The sequence below is a fragment of the Macrotis lagotis genome, chromosome X (genome assembly GCF_037893015.1).
Source record: "Macrotis lagotis isolate mMagLag1 chromosome X, bilby.v1.9.chrom.fasta, whole genome shotgun sequence".
Lineage (NCBI taxonomy): Eukaryota > Metazoa > Chordata > Mammalia > Peramelemorphia > Peramelidae > Macrotis > Macrotis lagotis.
The window spans coordinates 543,335,569-543,360,013 of NC_133666.1; the positions used below are offsets into that span (position 1 = coordinate 543,335,569).

Consider the following 24,445-nt stretch of genomic DNA (forward strand, 5'->3'; position numbering starts at 1 on the left):
TGGGGTGAGGGAAGTAAGATAAAATCTTTAAAAAAAAACCCAATGTATTAGTACACATCTATAATTTGCAAATACAATGCGGATTTGAGTTCCCTTTTGGTGCAGGATTTTTTTCCTGACTGATATTTGATTTTTCCAACTGCACGTGATGGAAGTTCCCCACCGTTCTCCCCCACACACATTTTGGGTTACAGTTTTCTCGCACGCTCCCTCGGAGCATGATTTTTATGTGGTATCCCGGGGGCTTCTCTTCCACCTGGCTCCTTTGGAGGCGCGCTCCGTAACCGGCCACCTTGTCCCGCCGCGGCGTGCGGGAGCCGGCAGGGCGGGCCGGGCGCCCGCCCCCGCTGCCCTTCGCCCCGAGTTGCCCGCCGGCTCCCCCCCAAGGCGGCCGGCCGGGCCAGGAAGGGAGCGCCGCCGGCGTGCCTGTGACGTCACGTCCACCAGGCCCGCGGGGGCGGGGCGTGCGGAGGTCGGCGCACGCCTCCCGCACGCCGCCCTTCTGCGGCTGCGCACGCACGCTCCTGCTGGACGCCGGGCGCGCTATGAAGGCTCCCGGCCGCGGCTCGCGCCCCCTATCCCCTCCACGCGGCGTCCTTCACGGTAACCCGCGGGCCGTCAGCCCGATTCGTCGTGCCGGACTTCATTTTTGTCTCGGGTCGGGGGCGGGGCTGCGTCCCGGCCGCGTCCAATGGGGCCGTGGGGTCAGAGGTGAGGGGTGAAGGGGCGAAGGCTCAAGAGGGCCGGCTCTGCCGTGCCTCGCGGTAGTCATGGAGTCGGTCGCTGCCGAAGAGCTCCCGGAGGAGGAGGAGGAGGAGGAGGAGGAGGAGGAAGGGAAGCAAGAGCAGTTGTTGAAGCGGCATCGGAAGGAGAAGAAGGAGCTTCAAGGTGAGCGAGGAATGCGGCCCGTGCCCCGGCCCGGGCCTCTTGGGAGCATCTTTCCTTTGCCCCCCCCCCCATTTCTTCCCCTTCCCCAGACGCCCGAGGACTTGCCTTCAGCCGGCCCGAGGGTGGTGGGCTTGGGAGGGCGAAGGAGCCCAGGCCGCTCCCTTCAGGGAGGAGGCCGCTGGGCCCTGGAATGACTCGCCAGGGCCACGGAGCGCCGTCCGGAGGCCGAAGAGATTCTGTCCCCTGGGCCTGCTGCTAGTGCTCTGAATCTTGCCTTTTCCTCACTCACCACCTTTTTTTATCCCCCCCCCCCCCCATGCAACCTGTCATCCACAGAAGAAGTAAGTCTGAAGGAAAGAGAGAAGTCAAGCATTCCAGCCCCCTACCTCCATCCTTTTACAATTAAGGGAAGGGGCCTCAGGGTCGGGAGCAAGATACCGACCGATCGGGGACTAGAACTCGGGTCTCCCAAGTATGCACTGAGTGCCCTTGTTTCTACAAGTTGTCCCAACCTCTTCCTGGGACGCTAATTAGCCATCATTGGTGTCTCTTCAGCCAAAATTCAGAGTATGAAAAATGCTGTTCCCAAGAATGACAAAAAGAGGAGGAAGCAATTGATTGAGGAGGTCGCTAAATTGGAAGGAGAAATGGAAAAGCGACACAGAGAAGAACTGGAGCGTTTTAAACTGACTTCGGGAACAAAGGACAAGGTGTGTGATGGCCTAGCCCCTCTGGCTTTCTTTTAGCTTTTCTTTACGGTGTTTAATGTCTTTGTAGAATGTATAATGCGGAAAGGCCTAGGGATGGCAAAAACACCAGGAAACCAATACATGGAGTACAATTTTTATCATTCATCAAAAAATAACAAATGTGATTTAAACACTTGTACATGTTAAGACATGTCCTCAAAGAGTTTAGAAACTAAATGATAACCTAACCTTAATATAGCACTTGAAGTTTACATAGTACTTTCCTTTGTTGTATTGTTATACTTGTAATAATCTTGGTGGGTTTTTTTAGGTTTTTGCTAGGCAATAGGGTTAAGTGGTTTACCCAAGGCCACACAGCTAGGTAATTATTGAGTGTCTGAGACCGGATTTGAATCCAGGTGGGCCGGTGCTTTATCCACTGCGCCACCCAGCCGCCCCTGACTTGTAAAAATCTTGTAAAGGAGATACTTAATTGTATACATTTTGCAGACAAGGAAACTGCAGCTTAGAGAAGTGAAATGATTTGTTCAGGAACCCAATGTAGGATTCAAACTAACTGGGGTTAAGTGGCTTGCCATAGGCCACACAGCTAGGTAATGATGAAGTGTCTGAGGTCAGATTTGAGCTCAGGTACTCCTGACTCCAGGGCCTCTATCCACTGTGCCACCTAGCCACCCCCCCCCCCCCATCTAGCTAATTCTAATTTATTCTTGAATATCTACAGCTAATTCTAATTTATTCTTGAATATCTACATTTCTCTAATAGCACCATACTTTTTTTGGTTTATGGAAGTTTAAGCACAGAAAAGATTTCCTTTTTTTTTTAAGATTTGACCCTTAACATGAATACAGTGAAATTAAATATAGATCAATAGGTTTTTAAATAGTGAGTTACTGTTGTCAGCATCCCTTTCTGTCTACCTCTCATTTCCATTACAATTTAGCATCAAAAGCGTTTAAATAAAAATCATCACTATGATTTAGAAATGTACATTTTTAAGCTGTCTTCACTATTTCATTATTAACTTGCCACTATTGCAATACTGAATTACAGCCTATTCTATGTGAGACACTTTGGTCTTTGCTTTAGGAGATAAAAAGAATAAAATATAATTCTTGTCATAGGATTTAAAGACATCATTTCTGTCTTAATGCAATTTACAATCTAGTAGGGAAGAAAAGGTGTATTTAGATAACATTAATAAGGTTATAATATTTAAAAAAAATATTAGAAGTGGTTAAAGGTGCTATTTTTACCTCAGGAGGAAGAGAGTCTTTTTAGGATTCTTTGTATGACAACATTTCCTCTACAAAGGTCTTTTGGGATTTAATTTAATTGCCAACCTTCATTTTCTGGGTACTATTTTATTATCATCTGTTGATGCTGTCAGATTTCTGAATTAATTTCAAGAGGTCAGATAAGGATGTTAAAATTTTATTTCTGAAGTTATACATGAATAGCTGACATTAATTTGGTTTTTAGAAGGGAGTTTGATCGCTTTGGTAAATTTTAGCAGTGGAGTTCATTCTGTGACTTAAATCTAATTCTTAGTGTTTCTAGGAATGTCTCTTCTACCAACTATACCCGTCTCTTTTCTCTCCCCCCCTGTACTCTTCTGTAACTCTCCTTAATGTGGATTTTTGTTGATTTTCTTCCCCAGATTGGTGGTTTCCTCTTGTATATAATGTGAACTCTTTGTAGGATCTTCACTATCATTTTACCTTTCCAGGCTTCTCACTACTCACTCTCTTATGTATTATATGCCAATCAAATTAAAATACTCATAATTCCCTGAATTTATTCTGATATTATTTTTTATTTCTGCCATCTGACATTCCTGAACGTACCTTCTTACTTCTCCCTTCCTGTTGGATCCATTCAGATCTTTTAATGCCTAGTTGTCCTACTCTTTCTGAAACATCCCTTATTCTCTTCACTGCTGGAAACTATGTCTCACTTGACTCGCCCATGCATTTACAACTTTCTTTTTGTCTCTGATTTCCTACATCAATAAAATTGTAACTTTAAGGGTATGGACTGTATTTTGAATATTCCCAGCATCTAACAAGAATGCCATGAGTCTTAATAGGTATATAATATTAATGAGTGATAATAAAAAAAAAGCATGGTTTAATTTTGTTAGTACCTTAGTAATTATTTAACTAATTTATATGTCTCCTGCTACATGGAGGACACTCCTTTATGCCAGGCATAATGGAACATACAAAGACATGGACTTATCCCTGTCTTCACAGAATTTGCTGTGTAATAGGGAATGTAAGACATTACAAATATCTAGCCTTTCATTTACATCCTTTTCTCTAAAAGTCAGTTAGGATGCTTGTGATTATTGCCTAAGATTATAAATTTGAAAAAAAAAGTTGCTGGCAAGTTTGCTTTGTGGTCCTTCTGATTTTGTGTCTTACCAGCATTATATGGCGAGAGGAAGGTAGATTGGAAAAACTTAAGATAGCAAGTTTAGAAAAAGACTTGTGTTTTCTCTTTTTTCCCAGATTCTGACAATCTTCCTTTAGATGATGCTCAGAACAGGTTCAAGTGATGCTAATAAGTCAAATTACATTTATGTGTTGGAATTCAAACCTCTTAAAAAGGAAAGGTGGTTCAATCTTTAGTTATAGAAGTAGTTTTGGGTTTTTTTTCCACCTTAACCCCAAAGTATAATTTCGTGGTAAAGATCAGCAAACTAAACTCATAAGTGGAGAATGATTTTTATATTTTTAAATATATATAATAAGACTTTTAAAATTAAAAAAATTCTTAGTTTAGTTTTTAAATACAAAAAGGCTTTAAAAATATAAATATAAGAAATATAAAACCATTTTTAGCTTCAAAACTCAGGCTCTTAACTGGATTTGGCCCACAAACCATAGTTTTTAGACCCTCTGCTTTAAGCAGTTAAATGATGATGACATTTCAGATAGTTCTATCAAAGCTTTCCAGCAAGCAAGAGTTTTTAAGCAAGAATCTCCATCAACAAGAAAGCTTAAAATATGACATCAGAATTTTGTAATTATACTCTTCTGGAGATACTGTAATCTTAGTATGATAAAATTTTGTAGCTGTTTTTGAGAAAGCATAAATGTGTAGTATTCAATACTAGATGCTATTATTAAATATATATTAGGTATCAATGAAAAATGTACTTTAGGTGTATATATTTTTTTTCTTACTTTGGTGTAGATTATAAAAGCTGGATAAACTGAGACCCTGACAGTTTTATAGTTTTTAAATTAAAGAATTGAGACAATTCAGCTGTTTGGGAACTAGAAATAAAGCTCCTAGGAATTCTTTTGCAGATGAAATGTAAAAATAAAATCACACTATCCTAACATTAAAGGTGCTTTTTTCTTAAATTGAAACTGTGATTAGCTAGCTTCTCTTTTTAAAATTTTGCTTAAAAACTATTTGTTATACTATTGTTTAATCTATTAATAATTTTCCATAACCTATTAATGCTTTTGTTTTTTCATTAGATAGACTCTGTTGTTGTTAACATTGCAAGTCTGGATATTGAGAATCAGCAGCCTCGGGTAACAAAAGCACAAAAGAGGCGGGTATGAATCAAATTATCAACTATTTATTAAATGCCTACTGTGTTCAACAAAGAAATAGTGTTTCTGTCCTTAAAGACTTTGCACTTTGATTGCATATTCAAGTGTTTACTCTCTATGATGGTTAAGACAATATTACACAAGGAAATAACCAGGGACTGCTTTGAGGCAGGATATAGATGCGAGATTGTGTGGTATAAGCTGTTTAGTCTAGGAACTCATAGGTGATAGATCATTGTGGGGATTCCCTTTGAGTTTTTAATATTAAAAAGGCTAGGGAATAATCAGAGGGGGGAATAGCAAGAATCCAAACAAAAATGAGTAAGCGTCATATATTTTGGGTACAGAAAGATAACTGGAAAAGTAGTAAAAGATGGGGTTGGATAGTTTATGCGAGGGTATTTTAGATTTATTCCAGTCTTGCTTTTTGTACTGTATTCAGTTTAGAATAATCTCTTTATGAATAACACCATTAAGTGACTTATTGTTGAGGAATGTTGTCAGAAATAGCTAAATTTACCTATGTAGGCTTAAAATTTTATTCCTGCAAAAAATTTTATGACTAGATTTCTTTCAGTAGCATTCAGGATTGAAGATAGGAGAGTTGAACTTTTGACAAATATATTTTCAAAGTACTTTCTCATGTATTTTTTTACTTTGAACTTCTTACCCCCCCCACCCTTTTTTTGATTATAAAGATATTATTTCTCTTTTACAAAGACTTATGGTAAATGAAAAATTCTGTGTGTTACAGCTAGAATTCTAATTTAGGTCTTCTTCAAAATATGAGTCTTTCCCTACAAATCTGTTTAATTCAGTACTTAGAAGGCTTCCTATTTCAAAAGATACTCTTTATATTAGGGAAATTCTGCTGTTCTTCAGTTAATTGACTTGGAAGTTATGTTGTTCTATTGTTTTTCTTCATGTGAGTATCTTGTTTGAGAAATATTCTTCACCTTACCTTTCTCCAAATTTTAAAATTTTATTAGATGGTTAAATTTGTAGAGTTTAATTCTCCTTCACATTTTTTTTTTGCAAAATTTTGAGGCAGACCAAACTATATGGATCTTTTAAATTTTGAGAATTGGATATATAAGCAGGCATAAATGATTCTTTGGATATATTAATAGGCAAAAGTCATGCTTTGTACTATGAAGATCTTAGTATATCATGGTCTTGTGATATGAAATAGGAGACATAGATTAGTCTGAGACTTATGTTTGACACTACTACCTTCATTGTAGTTTGGAACAGGTAATGAGGCATCAGTACTTTGAAATTTGTAAAAGAAAAAACAATCTTGTCACTTTGTAATCTGTAAAAGAAAAACAATCGTGTCATTTAACAGGCTTATCATAGATTTTTAAAAAATTTTTATTTTTATTTAAGGCAATGGGGTTAAGTGACTTGCCCCAGCTGGGCAATTAAGTGTCTGAGACCTGATTTGAACTCAGGTCCTCCTGACTCCAAGGCCAGTGCTCTATCCACTGCTCCACCTATCTACCCCCCCCCATAGTTTTTTTTTTAATTTTTAATTTTTTTTAGGTTTTTGCAAGGCAAATGAGGTTAAAGTGGCTTGCCCAAGGCCTCACAGCTAAGTAATTATTAAGTGTCTGAGACCAGATTTGGACCCAAGTACTCCTGACTCCAGGGCTGGTGCTTTATCCACTACGCCATCTAGCCGCCCCCCCCAATAGATTTTTAAAAAGGATTTGAGTTAGACTAGTTGGTCTGTAAAAGTTCCTTTTAGCCATAAAATTCTGTAAGTTGAGGAGAGAGATTCAGATTTTTTCTACTGTTATAATAAAAAAAAGGCAGCATATAGATGGGAGTGTATGCATTCCTCCTTTTGTGTGTGTGTGTGTGTGTGTGTGTGTATAATCAGTCCCTAAATAATTGAGATTTAGTCTTACTTTGTTTCTCCCTACTATGCCTTAGGACAAGAAAGCTGCATTGGAAAAGGAAAGAGAAGAAAGGATAGCGGAAGCTGAAATAGAAAACTTATCTGGAGCCAGACATCTAGAAAATCAAAAACTTGCCCGTATTTTGGCAGCTCGACATTTAGAGATTAAACAGATTCCATCAGATGGCCATTGTATGTATGGAGCTATTGAAGATCAGCTGAAGGAACAGGAATGCCCTCTGACTGTAGCCACCTTAAGAAGTCAAACTGCTGAATATATGCAAAACCATGTAGAAGACTTCCTGCCATTCTTAACGAATCCTAATTCAGGAGATATATATACTCCAGGTAAACATTTTAGTATAATTTGCATTCTATTGTACTTTCTTTTTAAACCAAGATTGTTATTCTCTCCTTAAATTCATCCCCATGGGAAAAATCATAACCTAAGTACTATAATTTCTAAGCATTTATATTATAGGTAGAGGGCATGATTACAGATGTTAGTAGGTATTGCTCTGTCAAAATAATTTTTTCTGGTATTAACTTGAGATTAAAATACATTCATCTTTTGTATGGGTATAAAATAGGAATAGAATTATTATTATCTGAAAGACTACTACCACCTATGTGTCAGGTTATCTGTATGCTCATGGGAATCTAAAACACAAGAATACAGTCTCTTCCTAAAAGGTATTGCAAGGAACTCTTGCAGATGATTATATCTTCAGTTTTTGATGCATGTGAAAAAAAAGTCAAATCCTAAAATTTGCTTCTCCCAAATGGCTTTGTTTCTTTGATTCGTGTGTTTAAGGAGCACAGATTAGATTTAATTTTAGTCTTAAGAAAAAGATGATTAGGAAAAGAAATCAGACAAATCAACATTATAATGCCAGATCTGCATTAATGTTTTAAGTTTTTTTACACTATCCATTTTCATGGAAAATCAAGAATTAAGGAGCTTCAAGGGTTTTCATGCTTTTTTAAGACCCGCATGAGTGATAAAGGAAAGAGGGGAAAAAAAATAATAATAATAATAGGTGCAGTCAGGTGGCAGCAGATAGAGCCCTAACCCTGGAGCCAGGAGCACCTGGGTCCAAATCCGGCCTCAGACACCCAACAATCACCCAGCTGTGTGGCCCCAGGCAAGCCACCCAGCCCCATTTGCCTTGCAGACCAACAGCTCCAGCTCTGTCATGGATCACATTCTTTATCATAAGTCCATTACAAAAGCAACTTCCATATTTTTCCACTGTTGCCATTGCTGATTGCAACTCCCTCCATTCATACTTCCCCACTACAATATACTATATTTTCGCTCTCCTTTCACTCTGTCCCTCTTCTTAAATGTGCTGTAGGGTAGCTGAATAGCACAGTAGACAGATCCCTGGCCCTGGGGCCAAGAGACTCCGAGCCCACATACCACCCCTTAGGTCCAGCATCCACCTGGCCCTATGGTCCAGGACAGGCCATCCAATCCCAACCCCTTGCAAAAAGTAAAAAAGAAAATGTGTTATATCTGACCACTCTCCCCCCATGGTCCATCCTCTCCTCCATCACTCACATTCCCGCCCCCCATTCCCTCTGTCCCCCTTCTCTCCTTACTCCAGATGTCTATACCCCATTGAGTATATATGCTGTTTCCTCTCCTATCCACCTCTGATGAGAGTGAAGTTTCCCTCATTCCCCCTTGCCTTTCCCCCTTCCATATCATTGCAATAGATCATTGTAATAAAAAAATCTTATTGTAGCCTATTCCACCTCTCCTTTTTCTCCCTGTACATTTCTCTTTTAGTCATTGACTCCATTTTTACACTGTATTATATCTTAAAATTCAGCTCTCTCCTATGCTTCATCTATAAAATCTCCTTCTACCTGCTCTATTAAATGAGAAGGTTCATATGAGTATTATCAGTATTATTTTTCTATGCAGGAATACATGCAGTTCATCATCATTAAGTCTCTCATATTTTCCCCTTCTCCTCCACTCTCCACCTGAGTCCTGTATTTGAAGGTCAAACCTTCTGTTCAGCTCTGGAACAGGAACATGTGAAATTCCACTTGTTCATTGAAAGTCCATCTTTTTTCCTGGAAGAGGATGTTCAGTTTTGCTGGGTAGTTGATTCTTGGTTGCATTCCGAGCTCTTTTGCCTTCCAGAATATTATATTCCAAGCTTTTAATATAGTTGCTGCTAAGTCCTGTGTGATGCTGACTGCAGCTCCACGATATTTGAATTGTTCCTTCTGGTTGCTTGTAATATTTTCTGTTTGACTTGGGAGTTCTGGAACTTGACTATAATATTCCTGGGGTTTGGTTTTTTTGGGATCTCTTTCTTGGGGGGATCAGTGGATTCTCTCCATTTCTATTTTGCCCTCTGCTTCTAGAATATCAGGGCAATTTTCCTGTAGTAATTCTTTGAAAATGATGTCAAGGCTCTTTTCCTGATCATAACTTTCAGGTATTCCAATAATTTTTAAATTATCTTTCCTAAGTCTGTTTTCCATATCAGTTGTTTTTTCAATGAGATATTTCACATTTTCTTCTAATTTTTCATTTTTTTGTTTTGAAGTATTGATTCCTGATTTCTGTTAAATTCATCAATCTCCCTGAATTCTATTCTTTGTCTGAATGATTTGTTCTCCTCAGAGAGTTTTCTTATCTCTTTTTTCCATCTGGCCAATTTTGCTTTTTAAGGCATTCTTCTCCTCAATAACTTTTTGAACTGTTTTATCCATTTGACCTAAGCTGGTTTTTTGACATGTTATTTTCTTCAGCATTTTTTTTTTGTCTCCTTGACTAAGCTGTTGACTTCTTTTTCATGGTTTTTCCTGCATCTCTCTCATTTCTTTTCCCAATTTTTCTTCTATCTCCCTCACTTGAGTTTCAGAGTCTTTTTTTAGCTATGTCATAGCCTGAGCCCAATTTCTGTTTTTCTTGGAGTCTTTAGATGCAGGAGCTTAAACTTCCTCATCTTCAGATTGAGTATTTTGATCCTTCTTGGGATCATAGACAAAGTATTTCTCAATGGTGTTCCTCTTTTTTCCCTGCTTACTCATCTCTCCAGCCTGTGCCTGGTTTTGGGGTGCTTTTGAGTATTTTTGGGACACTCCCCCACAAGGATCTCAGTGTGTGAGGCTCTGTCCTCCCTCCTGGTCTGTGAATGACCACAAGCTCATCCCTCTGCCACAGGGCTGAGGTTGGGGGGGGGGGCCCTAGACTGTGATCAGGATCTGAATGTGGTCAGAGCCCCAGAGTCCTGTTCCAGGTACAGAGGACAGACCTCGAAAGTCTGTCCACTCCCCTCCCTAGGCTCAGCACTCACACCTGGGGGCTCCTGTTTACCGGCTTCACCTGCTTCTGGTTCCTGGATCTGGGCTGCCAGGACCATGCTGTTCATTGATTGCCCTGAGGGCTGGGCTTCATGTGCTTGCTCTGACAGATGTCACCCGCTGATCGCCCAAGTCATGCTTGGTGCTCCCTGGGGTGTAGGTCAGGAAATTGCCTCTGCTGCCATGAGCCACAGTTCCCAGCACCCTGGGGCTGCCTCTGGAGGCTGAAGTTCCTTCACTCTGCAGGGGGCCACCCCTCTAACTCCGTGGAGCTGAGCCTTTCTGCTCTTTTCCAGGTTACCTTGGGATGGAGAATTGCCTCACTGGATCCCTCTGTGGGTTCTGTCTCTTGAAAATTCAGTTAGTCATAATTTTATGAGTTTTGAGAGAAAGCACCTAAGAGACAATCCTCTCCTGTTGCCATCTTGGCTCTGCCCCCAGAAAACTTATTTAAGATTTTTCCTTGAATATGAATGGTAAATAAAGGATGATTTAGTTGAGTGAATTTGTTAAATACCTAACAATTAGAGATATGTCTTGCCATGTTAGAGTAAAATTTGTGTTCAATCACTTTAACAGTTAATATATTTGAAGAGACATTGTTCTGGCACAGAGGAAAACCCAAAAGTTCTAGACAGAAATCACAAAGGGACTATAATTCAGTAGTAGAGATGAACAGTTTTCAAAGAGATTACAAAAGTATTTACACTCATGAAAGACTAATGTAAACTGCAAATTAAATCAACTTTGAGGGTTCTCTTCACACTTAGCAAGTTGATATGGTTGATAAAAGATGGAAATAGTCAATGTTGGAGGAGCTATATAAAGGTAACACTAAATAATGCTACTGGAGGAGTTGTGAATTGGTCCAGTCATTCTAGAAAACAAATTTGAATTATGTGAGAAAAATTACCCAGCTATCCATAATCATGTTGTTTATATATTTTTATGGCACTAAACAATGTAATTGAAATGATTATAATGACTTGGCCTCAAGAATAAATGAAAAAATGCACCTTCTTTCAAAGGCAATGTAGGAAACCATGTGCCCAAAATATGCAACATTAGCAGATACAATTGTTTTGATTTCATTTTCGTTTAGCTCCAACAGGATTAGCAGATCATTCAGGCTAATAAATAACAACACACTTTTTGTAGAAATATAAAAACTGTCATTTATTTTTCAAGTCTACATATGTAGATGTTAAGGAGATGAACAAAAGACAAATCCTTAAAAGAACCATTATGGATTTTAAAATGACTTATTCATTTCCCCTTTTTTTTAAAATCTGTCATTTTCTAGTGCCTCTTAGAACTCTCACGGCAAATAGATACAGTCAGACAAAACAAATGAATACATTGGTTGGTTTTTTTAGGGTTTTTTTTTTTTTTTTTTGCAAGGCAAATGGGGTTAAGTGGCTTGCCCAAAGCCACACAGCTAGGTAATTAAGTGTCTGAAGCTGGATTTGAACTCAGGTACTCCTGACTCCAGGGCTGGTGCTCTATTCACTGTGCTACCTAGCCACCCCACATTGGTCATTTCTGTAAAAAAAAAGTAGGAATTGGAATAAAAGAATAATCATATGGTATTGAGGGCCCACTTGAGTTTAGATTTTTAAAAAATCCTCTTGGTCTCAGCATATTTTTATTCTTCCAGTGGGATTCTGTTGTCATTCTATTTACTGCGCCACTAGCTGTCCTTGGTACAGGTATCTAAAAAGGCTAATTGGAAGGTATTATAGTCATGGAGAAATGTGTAAGAGGGTCAGTAGAGAACTGACTATCAAAGGAGTAATATGTTATCAGTAAAATAAGTGGAGCCCAAAGAACAGAACAGAGTTAGAAAAATTTTTAAGGTCAGAATGTAATCTAAACTGTCTGATTTAGTCCCTCTATTGGGTATTTTTCTTTTCCCTGTTTTTTCTTTTTTTCCCCTTTTTTCTTAAATGGAAGCTTCAGTTGGAATATATCTAGAAAAGCTCATCAGTAAGAACAAGATAGCAATAATTTACTTTTTAAACAAAGTGCTATATTTTCATGACATGAGCCTCATGAAAGGGATAGCAGACAAAGGGCCTGAAAGACAGTGGTGATAAAGAACTAAGCTAACTGTAGGAAGTAGTAAAAGAAGCATGATTTTAGGGATGAAAAGTCCTCATGGAAAAGCTAGGTTTTGTTTAATGTGAGGACAGTCTTTTAAAAGGTATTAATTAAACTTAAACTATGTGTCCTGAGGGCTGCATTAAATGCTAGAGATTCAAAGAAAGGCAAAATACGGGTTTCTGCTCTCAAGAAATTCATTCTATTGGAAGTGCAACATCAAATTACACAAACTCAAGTAGTCATAAGCTAAATGGAGTGTAATCTCAGAAGGCATTAGCAGTGGAGGAAACCATGCTTAGAAACATAAAGAAAGTTGTGAGAAAAGAGGATAGTTAAGTTAAAAGAAAAGCAGAGGTCACAAATTGGAGAAAAACTGGATCTAATTTCTTAGGAGCTAAGACTTGTTGATATTAAGAAAGTGGGTTATGGTGCCAGATGCTGATGTGACAAGCACTGTATCAGAGATTGAAAATACAAATACAAAGCAAAGCTATTTCTTTCCCACTGGCAAACTTGACCCTTTGGAGCTTTTGAAGTCAAGAAGAGCAACTTAATTATTGGGAACATTGTATAGGATTACCCTTCAAGGATAAATTGTATTTGGTAGTATATTCAATCCCTGTAGTTCTGATGTTCACAACATTATGCCAGGGAACTTTTTCTGGTGGTGGAATTGTCACTGCTAATAAAAAGATAAATATTTCAAAAGTTGAGAGGAGGGAAGGCATGAGATGAGGAGAACACTGCTTCTGGTGGTTTGCTCTTATCTATTTCTCCACAGCTCAACTACTATGAGTTAATCTATGAAATCAAAGGGAAAATAAGTACATAAAGATTTAAGTTGTAGAACACTTTCATATTGCCCTTCAAAACAGCTAATTCATCCTATAAAGTTCTCTATAAATCATCTCTGGTGGCTTGGTGCTTCCCCCCCCCTTTCCATTACTTGTCGACTGTTTAGAAATTATCAATCATTCTGTTCTCTCTTTCTTTTACATTTATTTCACCTTCTCTACTAAATTCTCTTCAGTCTGGCTCATCATTTTACTGAAATTACTCTCTCCAAAGTTACTAGTAAAGTCTTAATTGACAAATTAATGGCTTTTCTCACTGCTAATTTGATCTTCCTCTTCTGGATACTCTTTTTTCCTAGGTTTTTATGACATTGCTTTCCTGTTTCCCCTCCTTCTTTTCTGATTTCCCACTTAACTACATCTGTTCATTATTAATCTCACTTCTGATTTTTAGTGTTACTACCATACTACATACTGCAATATGAATATCCTATAGATATCTCATACAAAATAAAAATTTGTCTTTCTCCCAAATCATCCCCTTCTTGTCCCCCCTTTCCAACTGCACTATTATTGAGGCCACCACCATCTTCCAAATCATCTAGCCCCCAGCCTAAGTGTCATACTCCCACTTTTCACTATATTCACCCCATGTGTTCAGTTTGTTGTCAAGTGTTGTCATTTCTGCCTACACATCTTATTGTATACTCCTTTTTCATAATCAGCTCAGCTACCACTCTTGCAGGTCTTCATCCTCTCACTCCTAGACTACTATAATAACCTGCTGGTTGTCTCTGTTGTAATTAATCCTCCATTTAGATGCCAAAAGTGAACTTCCTAAAGCACAGGTGTGACCATTTCATCACTTCCCTCTCACTCCCGATAAATTCCAGTGACTCCCTATTGTCTCTGGGGTCAAATATAAATTCCACTGTTTAGCTTTTAACATACTGTGATCCATTCCTACCATTCTGTTTTTTTGTTTCCTTCTGTATATTCAGTGATCTAGCTGTAGTGACATTGTTAATGTTCTTGCTTGTTTATTTCAAAACTCAGCTCCTTTCTTAACCATTTGCAAGAAGCGTGTTGGAGGCCTTTCATAATAAGAGGGCAAGGATTGGAGGATGACTCCATTTTTCACTACTAATTTATTTACTGTTCAAGCCTTTACAATCTGATATTTGTCCCATTACCATCCTGAAGTCCCTTTTTCTGAGGTAATGACCTCTTTAGTGTTAAATGTAGTGCTCCTTTCCACTACTCTCCCTCAATCTCCTTTACCTTTTTCTTGATAAGTGTCTCTTTGACCTCTCCTTCTCTGTAAACTTACTTCCTTTGTGCCTTTAAATCTGGATATACTTCAGAATCCATCCTTGTATCTCTTCTCTTTGTAATATTATCTATTTCCATGGCTTCATATTTCATGTCTCTAGCTAACATCCATATCTGTAGTTCCACACCAGTCTCTTTCCAGAAGCTATCACTGTTTTTCAATTGCTACCTGCATATTTTCACGTAACATATCCAACTGAACATCTCAGAAATTTAGCTCATCAATCTGCCGTCTAATCCTACTCTTTGCCTGATTCCCCTTCCCACCAAAAGAAAGATCAAACCTCACCCCAAAAGTTTCATTTATCTCTGTTGTACCGTTCATCCTCCCAGTCACCAAAGATTGTAATGTCAGAATTATCTTTAGTTCTTTCCTCTCCCTCACCCTATATATATATATCAATCACCTTCTTGTTCTACCTGAGTGATTGCTCTTCAACCAGTCAGTCAAGAAGTATTTAGTTTTATGTGTTTAGGTGGTTGGAAATAGAACAATAAGATAATTCCTTTTTTTCATCCTTCATTTTCAGTGTAATCAGTTCTTATTTCAGGCCCTCGTCCTTTCTAATAGGAATATAGTATCTAGAACTAAAAGGGATCCTTGATCATTCTGACCAATCCCCTGATATTATTATCAAGAAAATTGAAGTCTAGAATCTTTAGCAGGAAATAATTGACAACTCTGTAATTCAGGGAGGGTCCTTAGACTTAAAATGAGCCTTCTTTGCACTATACAATGCTTCTCATTAAGTTAAATACAGACTTTCAAACTGATCTTGCTACTTCCATTATATCTCCACTTGAACTTGTCTTTCATACCATGTACCAACATCTTCTGATATATTGTTCTACTTGTGTTTGTATTTTACTGATAAACTTTTAGAGGCTCCTCATTACCTAAATAAAGTGTAAATTCATATTCCTGGTATTTGTTCCCTTATATATTCTGGTTCCGGTCTGCATATCTATTCATATAGGCTATATTCCAGCCAAAACTGAACTGTTCTTTGAAAAGCAAAGTGGAATCAGGGAACAAGCATTAGTTCTAGAACCAATGACAAGACTTGGCTTCAAATATCATCTCTTATTAGAGATGATTGTGATTGTGGTTAAGTCTCTTAGCTTCTTTAGACCTCCTTTGTCCTCTTCTGTGATGAGAAGATTGACATCTGTGTAGATGACATCTGAGGTTCCTTCTAGCTCTAAGTTAATGATCTTGTGTTCTATTATTGTTTCCTAATATTCCTGCTACTTTTAAATGTCTTTACTTGAACTTCCTTTCATGCCTCTTTTTACTTTTTCCCTCCATCTGTTGAAGGAGGGAAGTCCTTCAAAGTCCTAGCAAGTTTACCCTGACATCCTGACATTGAGTGAAATCAATCTCTCTCCATCATATTTTCATAGCACTTTGTTTAGCTGCTTTTTATATTCGTTTAACTTAGCATGTGTGGTGATGATTTGACTATGTGTCTTGTCCCTCATTAAATTTTAAGTTCTTTGTCTTGGTTTCCTTTTTTTTTTTTTAAATAATCTGCAGTGCCTAGTATAGTGCATTGTACATACACTTAATAAATATACCTTTATAAGTTATATACTCTGAACTATTTTATTCCTTTTTACAGAAGAGTTTGGAAAGTACTGTGATGATATTGTAAACACAGCTGCATGGGGAGGTCAGCTTGAGGTAAGTGTGATTATTCACAGTGGTTGTATATAGTAGATCTGTTAAATGATTTAAAAAATCCAATCATTTGTTTTTAGACATGCTATTCAAACTGTTCCAATTCCATTTTAAAGATTCACTTTTCATCAAATAAGTGATATTCCTTACTGTAACATCCTAATAGAGAAAGATTTGTGTTTTTATGCCTTTGATTAAAGTATGTACCTTAGGGGAAGATTAAATAAAGTTTCCATTATAAATAAAATAATGGAAGTTTTCTCTGCTGGCCAGGATAGCATTGTATCTGCTTAAATTTTTCCAGTTGTTTAGTTCTGACTATTTTTGGTATCCTTGAGTAACAGAAGTGCAAAGTTCATTTAGTTTTAGAAATATCTAGCCCAGCTGATTGTAGTAACTGTTGGGAAGAGTCATACCTCCATTACAGTAAGTAGTAGTAACATTTTTTTTAGATATTACAAATTAGATTCCATCCCAACAAAAATTGTTATAAAAGGATTTCAGTACTCCAGCTGTGTTAACTCACATATTTGACATAACATATTTGGAAGTAGAATAAGAGAATTTAATTTGGTCAGTCTCTTGGGGTAAGTTGTAACAAGATTTTACCTGGAGTTGTTTTAATGCTAATTTCTAGCATCAAATAAAAGCATAATTAACCAAAAGATTGATAACCTTAAATGCTATTTGAACATGTTAATTGAACATGTTAATCTTTCTTCTTCTTTTCATTGGAAAAACATGTTTGAAGAAGTGAACTTAGTGTATTTTGTTCTTGTGAGCCACCAGAGGGAGCTAAATTCATTGTTTTCTAGAATTCTTCATCCCTGTTTATAGACCACTAATATTCCTAGAAGTTTAATTCTTATAAACCCACCAGGGATGTTTTAAAACAGTAAATACTACAAGACTACATTAGGACTAACTAAAATGCTTGAAGCTGCCCTTAGGATTTATTTGAAAATTAGACACAAGATAATAGGATTTATAACTACAAAGGACTTTTAGAGATTATCTTGTCTAATTTCCTTCTTTTACAAATGACTTCTCTGAGCTTTCATTTCCTTAAGTTGCTTGTCCAAGGTCACATTGTTAATAGGGGGCAGACTTGACATTTGGACCCAGGAAGTCTAACTCCAAATTTTGTTTTTCTTTCCAGTGCATTCAAAGAACACATTAGTGAGGACATCTCAAATTTAAGCAGCTTTTTAAGTGGTTAACCTGTTGGCAGAAGTTTTTATTTATAAAGGTCATTTTACATTTATGATTTTGGTTTCCTAATTTGTAAAAATAATTATACTTAGCCACTCTCTCTGGGCAAGTCATTTAAACCTTTTTGCCTCAGTTACTCATCTGGAGAAGGGATGGCAAAAACACTCCCAAGTTTTCTTGCCAAGAAAACCTCTCAAAGGGTCACAAAGACTAAACAACAAAACTAGTGACTTCCCTATTAACTTTAGGATCTCAAGTATGAACTTTTTATTAACATTTTAAACTCTTTACAACTTAATTGTTTCTTGATTTTTCCAATCTTTTAACACATACTCCTACCATGAATTACCAGCTACCTTGACCACCTTTCTGGTCTTCACCGACTGCTCCTTATTTCTGCAATATTCTCCCTTCTAACTCCTGTCTTATAGAATCCCTATTTTTGTTTATTATTCAGATCAAGCACCACTTTCCTGGTCCTCTAGGCTTCCAAGTGCTTCCCCCCTCATATGTATATCTTGTTTGTAGCAATATATTTATATATGTCTCCTCTGTTAGAATATAAGCTTTCTGAGAGTATATATTGTTTTTATGGAGAGGGTTTTTGGTTTGTTTTTGTATCCCTAGTACTTAGTGTATACTGAATAAAGACTTACTATGTGCTCAGCATTATGTGTGCTTAAGTATTGGGGATACAGCTTTCAAGGAGTTGGCAAACTAATGGAGGAGACAACATGCAAACACCTATGTGCAAGATAGATAGATATATATATATATACATACACACACACACAGGCTAAATGGGAGATAAATTCAGATGGGACTGGGAAAGGCTTATTGCAGAAGGTAGGACTTGAGCTGAGACCTAAAGGAGATTGAGGTAGGAGGGAGCCAGACATAGGACATAGAGAGTTAAAATGTGAAGTCTAGAGATGGTTATCTTGTAAGAAAAACAGCAGAGTCCAATGTCCCTGGACAAGAAAGTGCATGAAAGGGGAGTCATATGTAAGAAAACTTAGAAGAGGGGTGAAGTAGCTGGATTGGGAAGGGCTTTATGAGCCCATGTTTAGTTGATCTTGAAAGTGATGGAGAGTCCTGGAATTTATTGAATGGGGGTGGGGGGGTGGTATAGTCAGATCTGCACATAGAGCAGACTCTGGAGTCAGGAGGACCTGAGTTCAAATGTGTCCTCAAGAATTTAATAGTTGCCTAGCTGTGTGACTTTGGGCAAGTCACTTAATTCCATTGCCTTAAATAATTAAAAATTTAAAAAACAATGTAGAGAGATCTGGCAAGTGGGCCAGACCTCAAAATACACATCCAATTGATTATTCTATTTTGGGGAAAAGAGGTTTCAGTATATGGACCCAGGAAACTAGAAATATCTCTTCCATATCCTGAGGATTGGACACAACTATCTACTATCTTTATCAGACTTTAAATCTTGACTTTTTTATATTAAATGAATATATGAATTTATATGAAAATGGATAAATCCCTTTATTATTAGATTCTTGAGGTTAGATATTAAGCTTGATGCATTTTAATGTTCTTAGAAATGCTTATTAAGAATACTTTGCATAGTTGGTTTTCATTATTTTTAAAATTTTCATTTCTTTTCCACATCTGTTAAAAACCTTCTTTAATGGTGTGTGGTAATGAATAATTTTTCTTGCTAATACACTTTTTCTTTATTAAAGTTAAGGGCTCTGTCTCACATTTTACAAACACCAATAGAAGTAATACAAGCAGATTCTCCTCCAATTGTAGTTGGTGAAGAATATTCAAACAAACCTTTAACACTTGTGTAAGTATCCAAATATTTTGCCTAATTTTTTAATGTATCTTCAGTAATAGAATGCAATTCAAATGTAGAATGGTAAATATTTGCTTGTTCATTGATAGATTAGAAACCATACTTTAGTAAAGCAACATTTTGACATGACTTCTTTTGAAGTTGATTATGATAACCAAAGACTGTATCAAAATGTATATAATGTATATCCTGAATAATTAATTGTTTGAATCCTTGTTGATATATATATATATATATATATATATATGTATATATATTTTAAACTTTGGGGTTAAAGTGACCTGCTCAAGGTCACACAGCTAGATAATTTTCTAAGGTTGGATTTGAGCTCAAGTCCTCCAGACTCCAAGGTTGGTGCTCTATCCACTGCACCACCTAGCTACCCCATGATGATTTATTCTTCTATTTGATTCAAGAATAAATCTATTTTTAAAGAGTTCAGTGCTTTAAAACTTAAGTTTTAAAGTAGTAGTGTTAACCAAATGAATTGTTCAGTGTTTATTACTTTATAGGTACTTATATACATGTTTTTAAAATGACAGAAATTTTTTTTTCCCCCCCAGATATATGAGACATGCCTATGGCTTAGGAGAACATTATAATTCCGTGAAACAGCTGATGGACACAGCTACTGAAAATGGTAGCTAGTTTATGAAGTTTGTACGATTATATACTGGTTCCGTGCAGCATGACAGCTTGGGCATTCATATCAAGGCTTGAATTACTCCAAAGGGAATGGAATCTTCGGGGTTTTTTTTTTTCCCCTCCCTCTACTTGCCTCTTCTCTCCTTCCATGTTCCTTTTTTTTGGGGGGGGGGGTAAAGCTACTAATGAATTTGAAACACACATCAGAAATAAACTAATCTCCACTTAGTGGAATTTTAAAAACTTGTTACAGTTGCATCATGTGAAAGCAGAACAGGCAGAGCAGATTTAGGACAAAGTCACCAAATGTTGGTATTTATTGTATCCTAAAATAGATTTCCTGTAACCTGCACTGCCATAAATTTAAAATGGTCATATTTTTAAATGTTAGTAAACAGCATTTAGTGTCTATCAATGTAAACCTTAATGATGAGAATACTCAGCAATTATGTAGTAATGATGTTAGAGAGTTCTGATACTCCTTTCACACAAGATGGAATGTTTATAACCTGGTTATTATTGTTAGAAGGATCTGAATTTTCTCCACATTGTTATTTTTATAAGGTTAAGGTACTGCTAAGAGCATGCTTCAGTAATTAAGAGTTTAATATTATTTATGCATATTACTCATTAAGATAAGTGGATGAGGCAAAGTCAAGGATGCCTTACAGTTTATGACTAAAGCATCACACTTTTTTTTTAAATGTAATGTAATTACTGTATTTTTTTCATCCTAAGTAAGTTTTTAGATTTCTGCATCTTGATTCTCTAGATATTTATTGCTATTTTTAAAGGTTTAAACTCTGGAATTAATTATATTTGTGATTATCTTAAAAACTTAAGATTATCCATGTACTTTGTATTGCTTTACCCTGGAATGTTCAGCTGCTATCACAGCTGACTCCCTAACTTCCTTCGAAAACTCCTCAGTTTGGTTTGCTTTTTCAGCAAAAAAAAAATATAGCTTCCTTTCTCCATACTTGTTTGCTATCTCTTCATTCTCCCTAGTTGATTCTTTAGGTGTTTATTTTTTTTTGCAAGGCAAACGGGGTTAAGTGGCTTGTCCAAGGCCACACAGCTAGGTAATTATTAAGTGTCTGAGACCGCATGTGAACCCAGGTACTCCTGACTCAAGGGCTGATGCTTTATCCACTGTGCCACCTAGCCGCCCCTGCAGCACCTAGCCACCCCCCAGTTGATTCTTTAAGGAAATATTGACTACTTCTATTTTTCTACTCCTGTGCAAAAATAAGAGACTAGGTCTCATGATCAAAATGTCTGAATTCAACCATGTTCATATTCATAATTTCTACTTTGCTTTTTCTTTTAAGCTTTTGGCTTTTCTTAATCACTTTTGTCTTTAGGGTTAAAAAAAGCCTTAGTTGTTACATTTTATTGTATTCCATTAATGGAGTAGTTGAGAATTGCTTATAATTCAATTAAGGGTAAAATGTAAAGTCTCTGCTAGGGAGCTCATAGCTATATAATATGCATTATGTTCAGGTGTAAAAGATGGACCTCCTAGAGTGTGGCATGCCATACATATGAGTATCCATACTTAGGCTGGTGCTCCTAAATCATATATGTAAATGCATGTGATTTGCCCTATGATTTGCAAGTGCAAATAACTTTTGTTTGATATGTTTGCTTTTTGGAAAAATGAATACAAATATAAAATCAGCATCAGGTTAATAATCTTTGTGTATATTTGCCCAATATGCAGAACATTTTTGTAGATAACTAAAATTTATATGATTTAAACAAAAAAGCCTTTTGGGTAAAAAAAATATACAAAAGAGTCTAATTCTAAAGTATTAATGCTTTTGGTCCTATTTTCTAAGTAAATCTCTAACTTTTAAGTAGTAATATTCATATGAATTTGATATCATGAAACATGACAGGCTAAGTAGGTTATCTAAATAAGTTTAAAAACAGTTTTTCATTTGTTAGCTATCATTTTTATCATGAGCTGAATATTGTCTTGTTCATGAGATTTTAAAACACATATGAACAAGAAAATTTCTATTGGGGAATTTTTTCTTTTATAGAATTTATATTCTAATTCAATATTACCATCATTTAAGTATTAACCTAAAGACAAAGTTTAAATGATGGCGGATGTTGATTGATTAAGTGCAGCGTATGCTAATTTAGGCATATAAAACCTGGTCTAATCAAAACTTCATAGGGTTTCCTTTGTCCTTAACTTGGAGCAAAAAGGGATATGTCAAAGTTCTGGAATATATCTTTGTCCAAGTATTTTATCCATTTTATTATGTTTACAACTTGTATAAAGCAAAGGAATGTGTTTAATTATTGTGAGCAATATAGTTTTGCTCATATTATGAGGCTTGCCAAAAGAATAATAAAAAATGAATCAAATAAAACTGTTGCAACTGTCATTTCATTAACTTAGTTAGAATTGAGGAACATAGAAAAAATCATTTTTGCACTAGAAATTTATTTGTTTTGTTGAGACATAATTGAAAACAATAGAGATTACAAAAAATCATGTTCTTTCAAAGAATTAAAGATTTGCAGATATATGACAGAACAACATATTGTCTGAATATTAAGGGTAAATATTGATAGTGAATGACTATTTAAACTAGATTTTCAAGCACCAGGTGAGGTTTTTTTTTTTTTTAGAATTTCATAATCTGGTTTTTAGGTACATTAATTGGGATGCTCATCCAGGAGTAGTGGATAATAACAGAAAGGAGAAAACATGGATGCAATAAACAATTTTGGGGCAAATAACTGGCACACTTATTAATATATAGTTTTTCAGTGCAGGTTAACATGAACCAGCTGAAAGCAAATCTGATGTGCTCAGAAATAATTTACATTTTTACAGTGTTTACTACTAGTATTGCCAAGAGGAGCTGGTTCTTATTTATTTTTATTAGTATTTTTTTGCAAGGCAATGGGGTTAAGTGACTTGCCCAAGGCCACACAGCTAAGTAATTATTATTAAGTGTCTTGAGTCTGGATTTGAACTCTGGTACTCCTGACTCCAGGACTGGTGCTCTATCCACTGGGCCACCTAGCCGCCCTGGAGCTGGTTTTTATTACTGATTTTTCCCCAGTTGTCTTTTTTTTTTTTTTTTTTTTTTTTTTTTAGGTTTTTGCAAGACAATGGGGTTAAGTGGCTTGCCCGAGGCCACAGGGCTAGGTAATTAAGTGTCTGAGACTGGATTTGAACCCAGGTACTCCTCACTCCAGGGCTGGTGCTTTATGCACTACACCCTCTAGCCGCCCCCTCCATTGTCTTGTTTAAAGTAACCTGTTTGCTTCTTAAAACTTGTTTTGAGAGGGTTGATTTTTTTTCTTTATATATGTGTAAACAAAGCATTTACAAAGAAACCTCTTTGATATCTTAATTCTCTATGATGATTACTACTACTGAACCATAGACTGACTTATAATTTGCCCTCTTCAAGGACCACATCTTATCTAAATTACTCTTGTCCCTAGCACAGTCTCAGCATTCAGTAGGTGTGGCCATTTCCAAGTATCCCTTAGTTTTGCCTAACCTTTGTCCAAGACCTTACTATATAACCTTGATCAATACCAAAGCTTTATCCATGGAACCAGACAGTCAACTACATTCAGTTCAGTTCTACATAATTGTCAACATAGTAGACTTTATGCCACCAAGACCAGAGTTTTCACACACTAGGCTTGTTGCCACCTGAACTTCTCAGGCAAAGTCTCAGCATTAAGGCTAACTAGGAGCCAATCACACATGCAGATTACTTTCTGACTTCATATCTTGGAATGTGACATGGATCCTGAGTTTACATACAGTCAAGCCTCCATGGACCCAAATCACCAAGTATTTTCTTTTTCCTTATTACTAGTGTTTGAAATCGAATATTACTCTCCATTGTCATAAGATTCTTGATATGTGTGAGTCTCAGTCAAATAGTACTTGCTCATCATATAGCTTATACACTTTTCTGCCTCCAAATCCTAGTACTAAGAGACATAGGGTGATATCTAGAACATTACCCTTTCCTTCTCATTTCATCCACCTTAGTTCTACCCATCCTGACTCCTTAGTTCTGTTACCTTCCTTTGTGTTCTTTACAACTCAGTCTGTTTGCTGTCATAGAAATCTGACTCCTCACAGAAGACACTGCATCCCTGGCCAGCTTTCTTAGTACTGGCTAATCTTTCTTTCATGCCCCCCTCACATATTGGACCTGGAAGAAGACATGGCATCTTAAATATTACATTCACTTTCATGTCTTAGAAGTGACCCTGTGTTGTTCATATCTATGGCAGAATAGTGGAAGCTCTTGCTGGTCCTAGCAAGCCTGACAGGTTTTAGATATGATTCCATTGGCAGATAATGTTCTATTTAAGGCCCAGTCTGGCTAAGTTCAGACAGTCTGGTTACTAAGAAATTGGCTATCAGGTGATTGTAGGGGCCTTTCCCTACCCACCCAAGGG

At 36.9% G+C, this 24,445-nt stretch overlaps 1 protein-coding gene across 1 annotated transcript; it reads left to right on the plus strand.

The window, feature by feature from the left end:
- The first annotated feature begins 746 nt into the window (after positions 1 to 746).
- OTUD6B (OTU deubiquitinase 6B) lies at positions 747 to 23,044 on the plus strand. The gene is made up of 7 exons (XM_074200004.1): positions 747 to 888; positions 1,444 to 1,598; positions 5,094 to 5,174; positions 7,110 to 7,422; positions 16,256 to 16,317; positions 19,227 to 19,333; positions 19,906 to 23,044. Exons 1-7 carry the CDS (start codon positions 771 to 773, stop codon positions 19,988 to 19,990), a joined length of 921 nt encoding a protein of 306 aa, XP_074056105.1. The 5' UTR covers positions 747 to 770; the 3' UTR covers positions 19,991 to 23,044.
- The last annotated feature ends 1,401 nt before the right edge of the window (positions 23,045 to 24,445 follow it).

Bases quoted from the DNA above. Each gene is read 5' to 3' on its own strand.
- OTUD6B (XM_074200004.1), top strand. From the start codon at position 771: ATGGAGTCGGTCGCTGCCGAAGAGCTCCCGGAGGAGGAGGAGGAGGAG. The intron at 5,175-7,109 runs GTATGAATCAAA...ACTATGCCTTAG, and splicing joins CAAAAGCACAAAAGAGGCGG to GACAAGAAAGCTGCATTGGA. The intron at 19,334-19,905 runs GTAAGTATCCAA...TTTCCCCCCCAG, and splicing joins AACAAACCTTTAACACTTGT to ATATATGAGACATGCCTATG.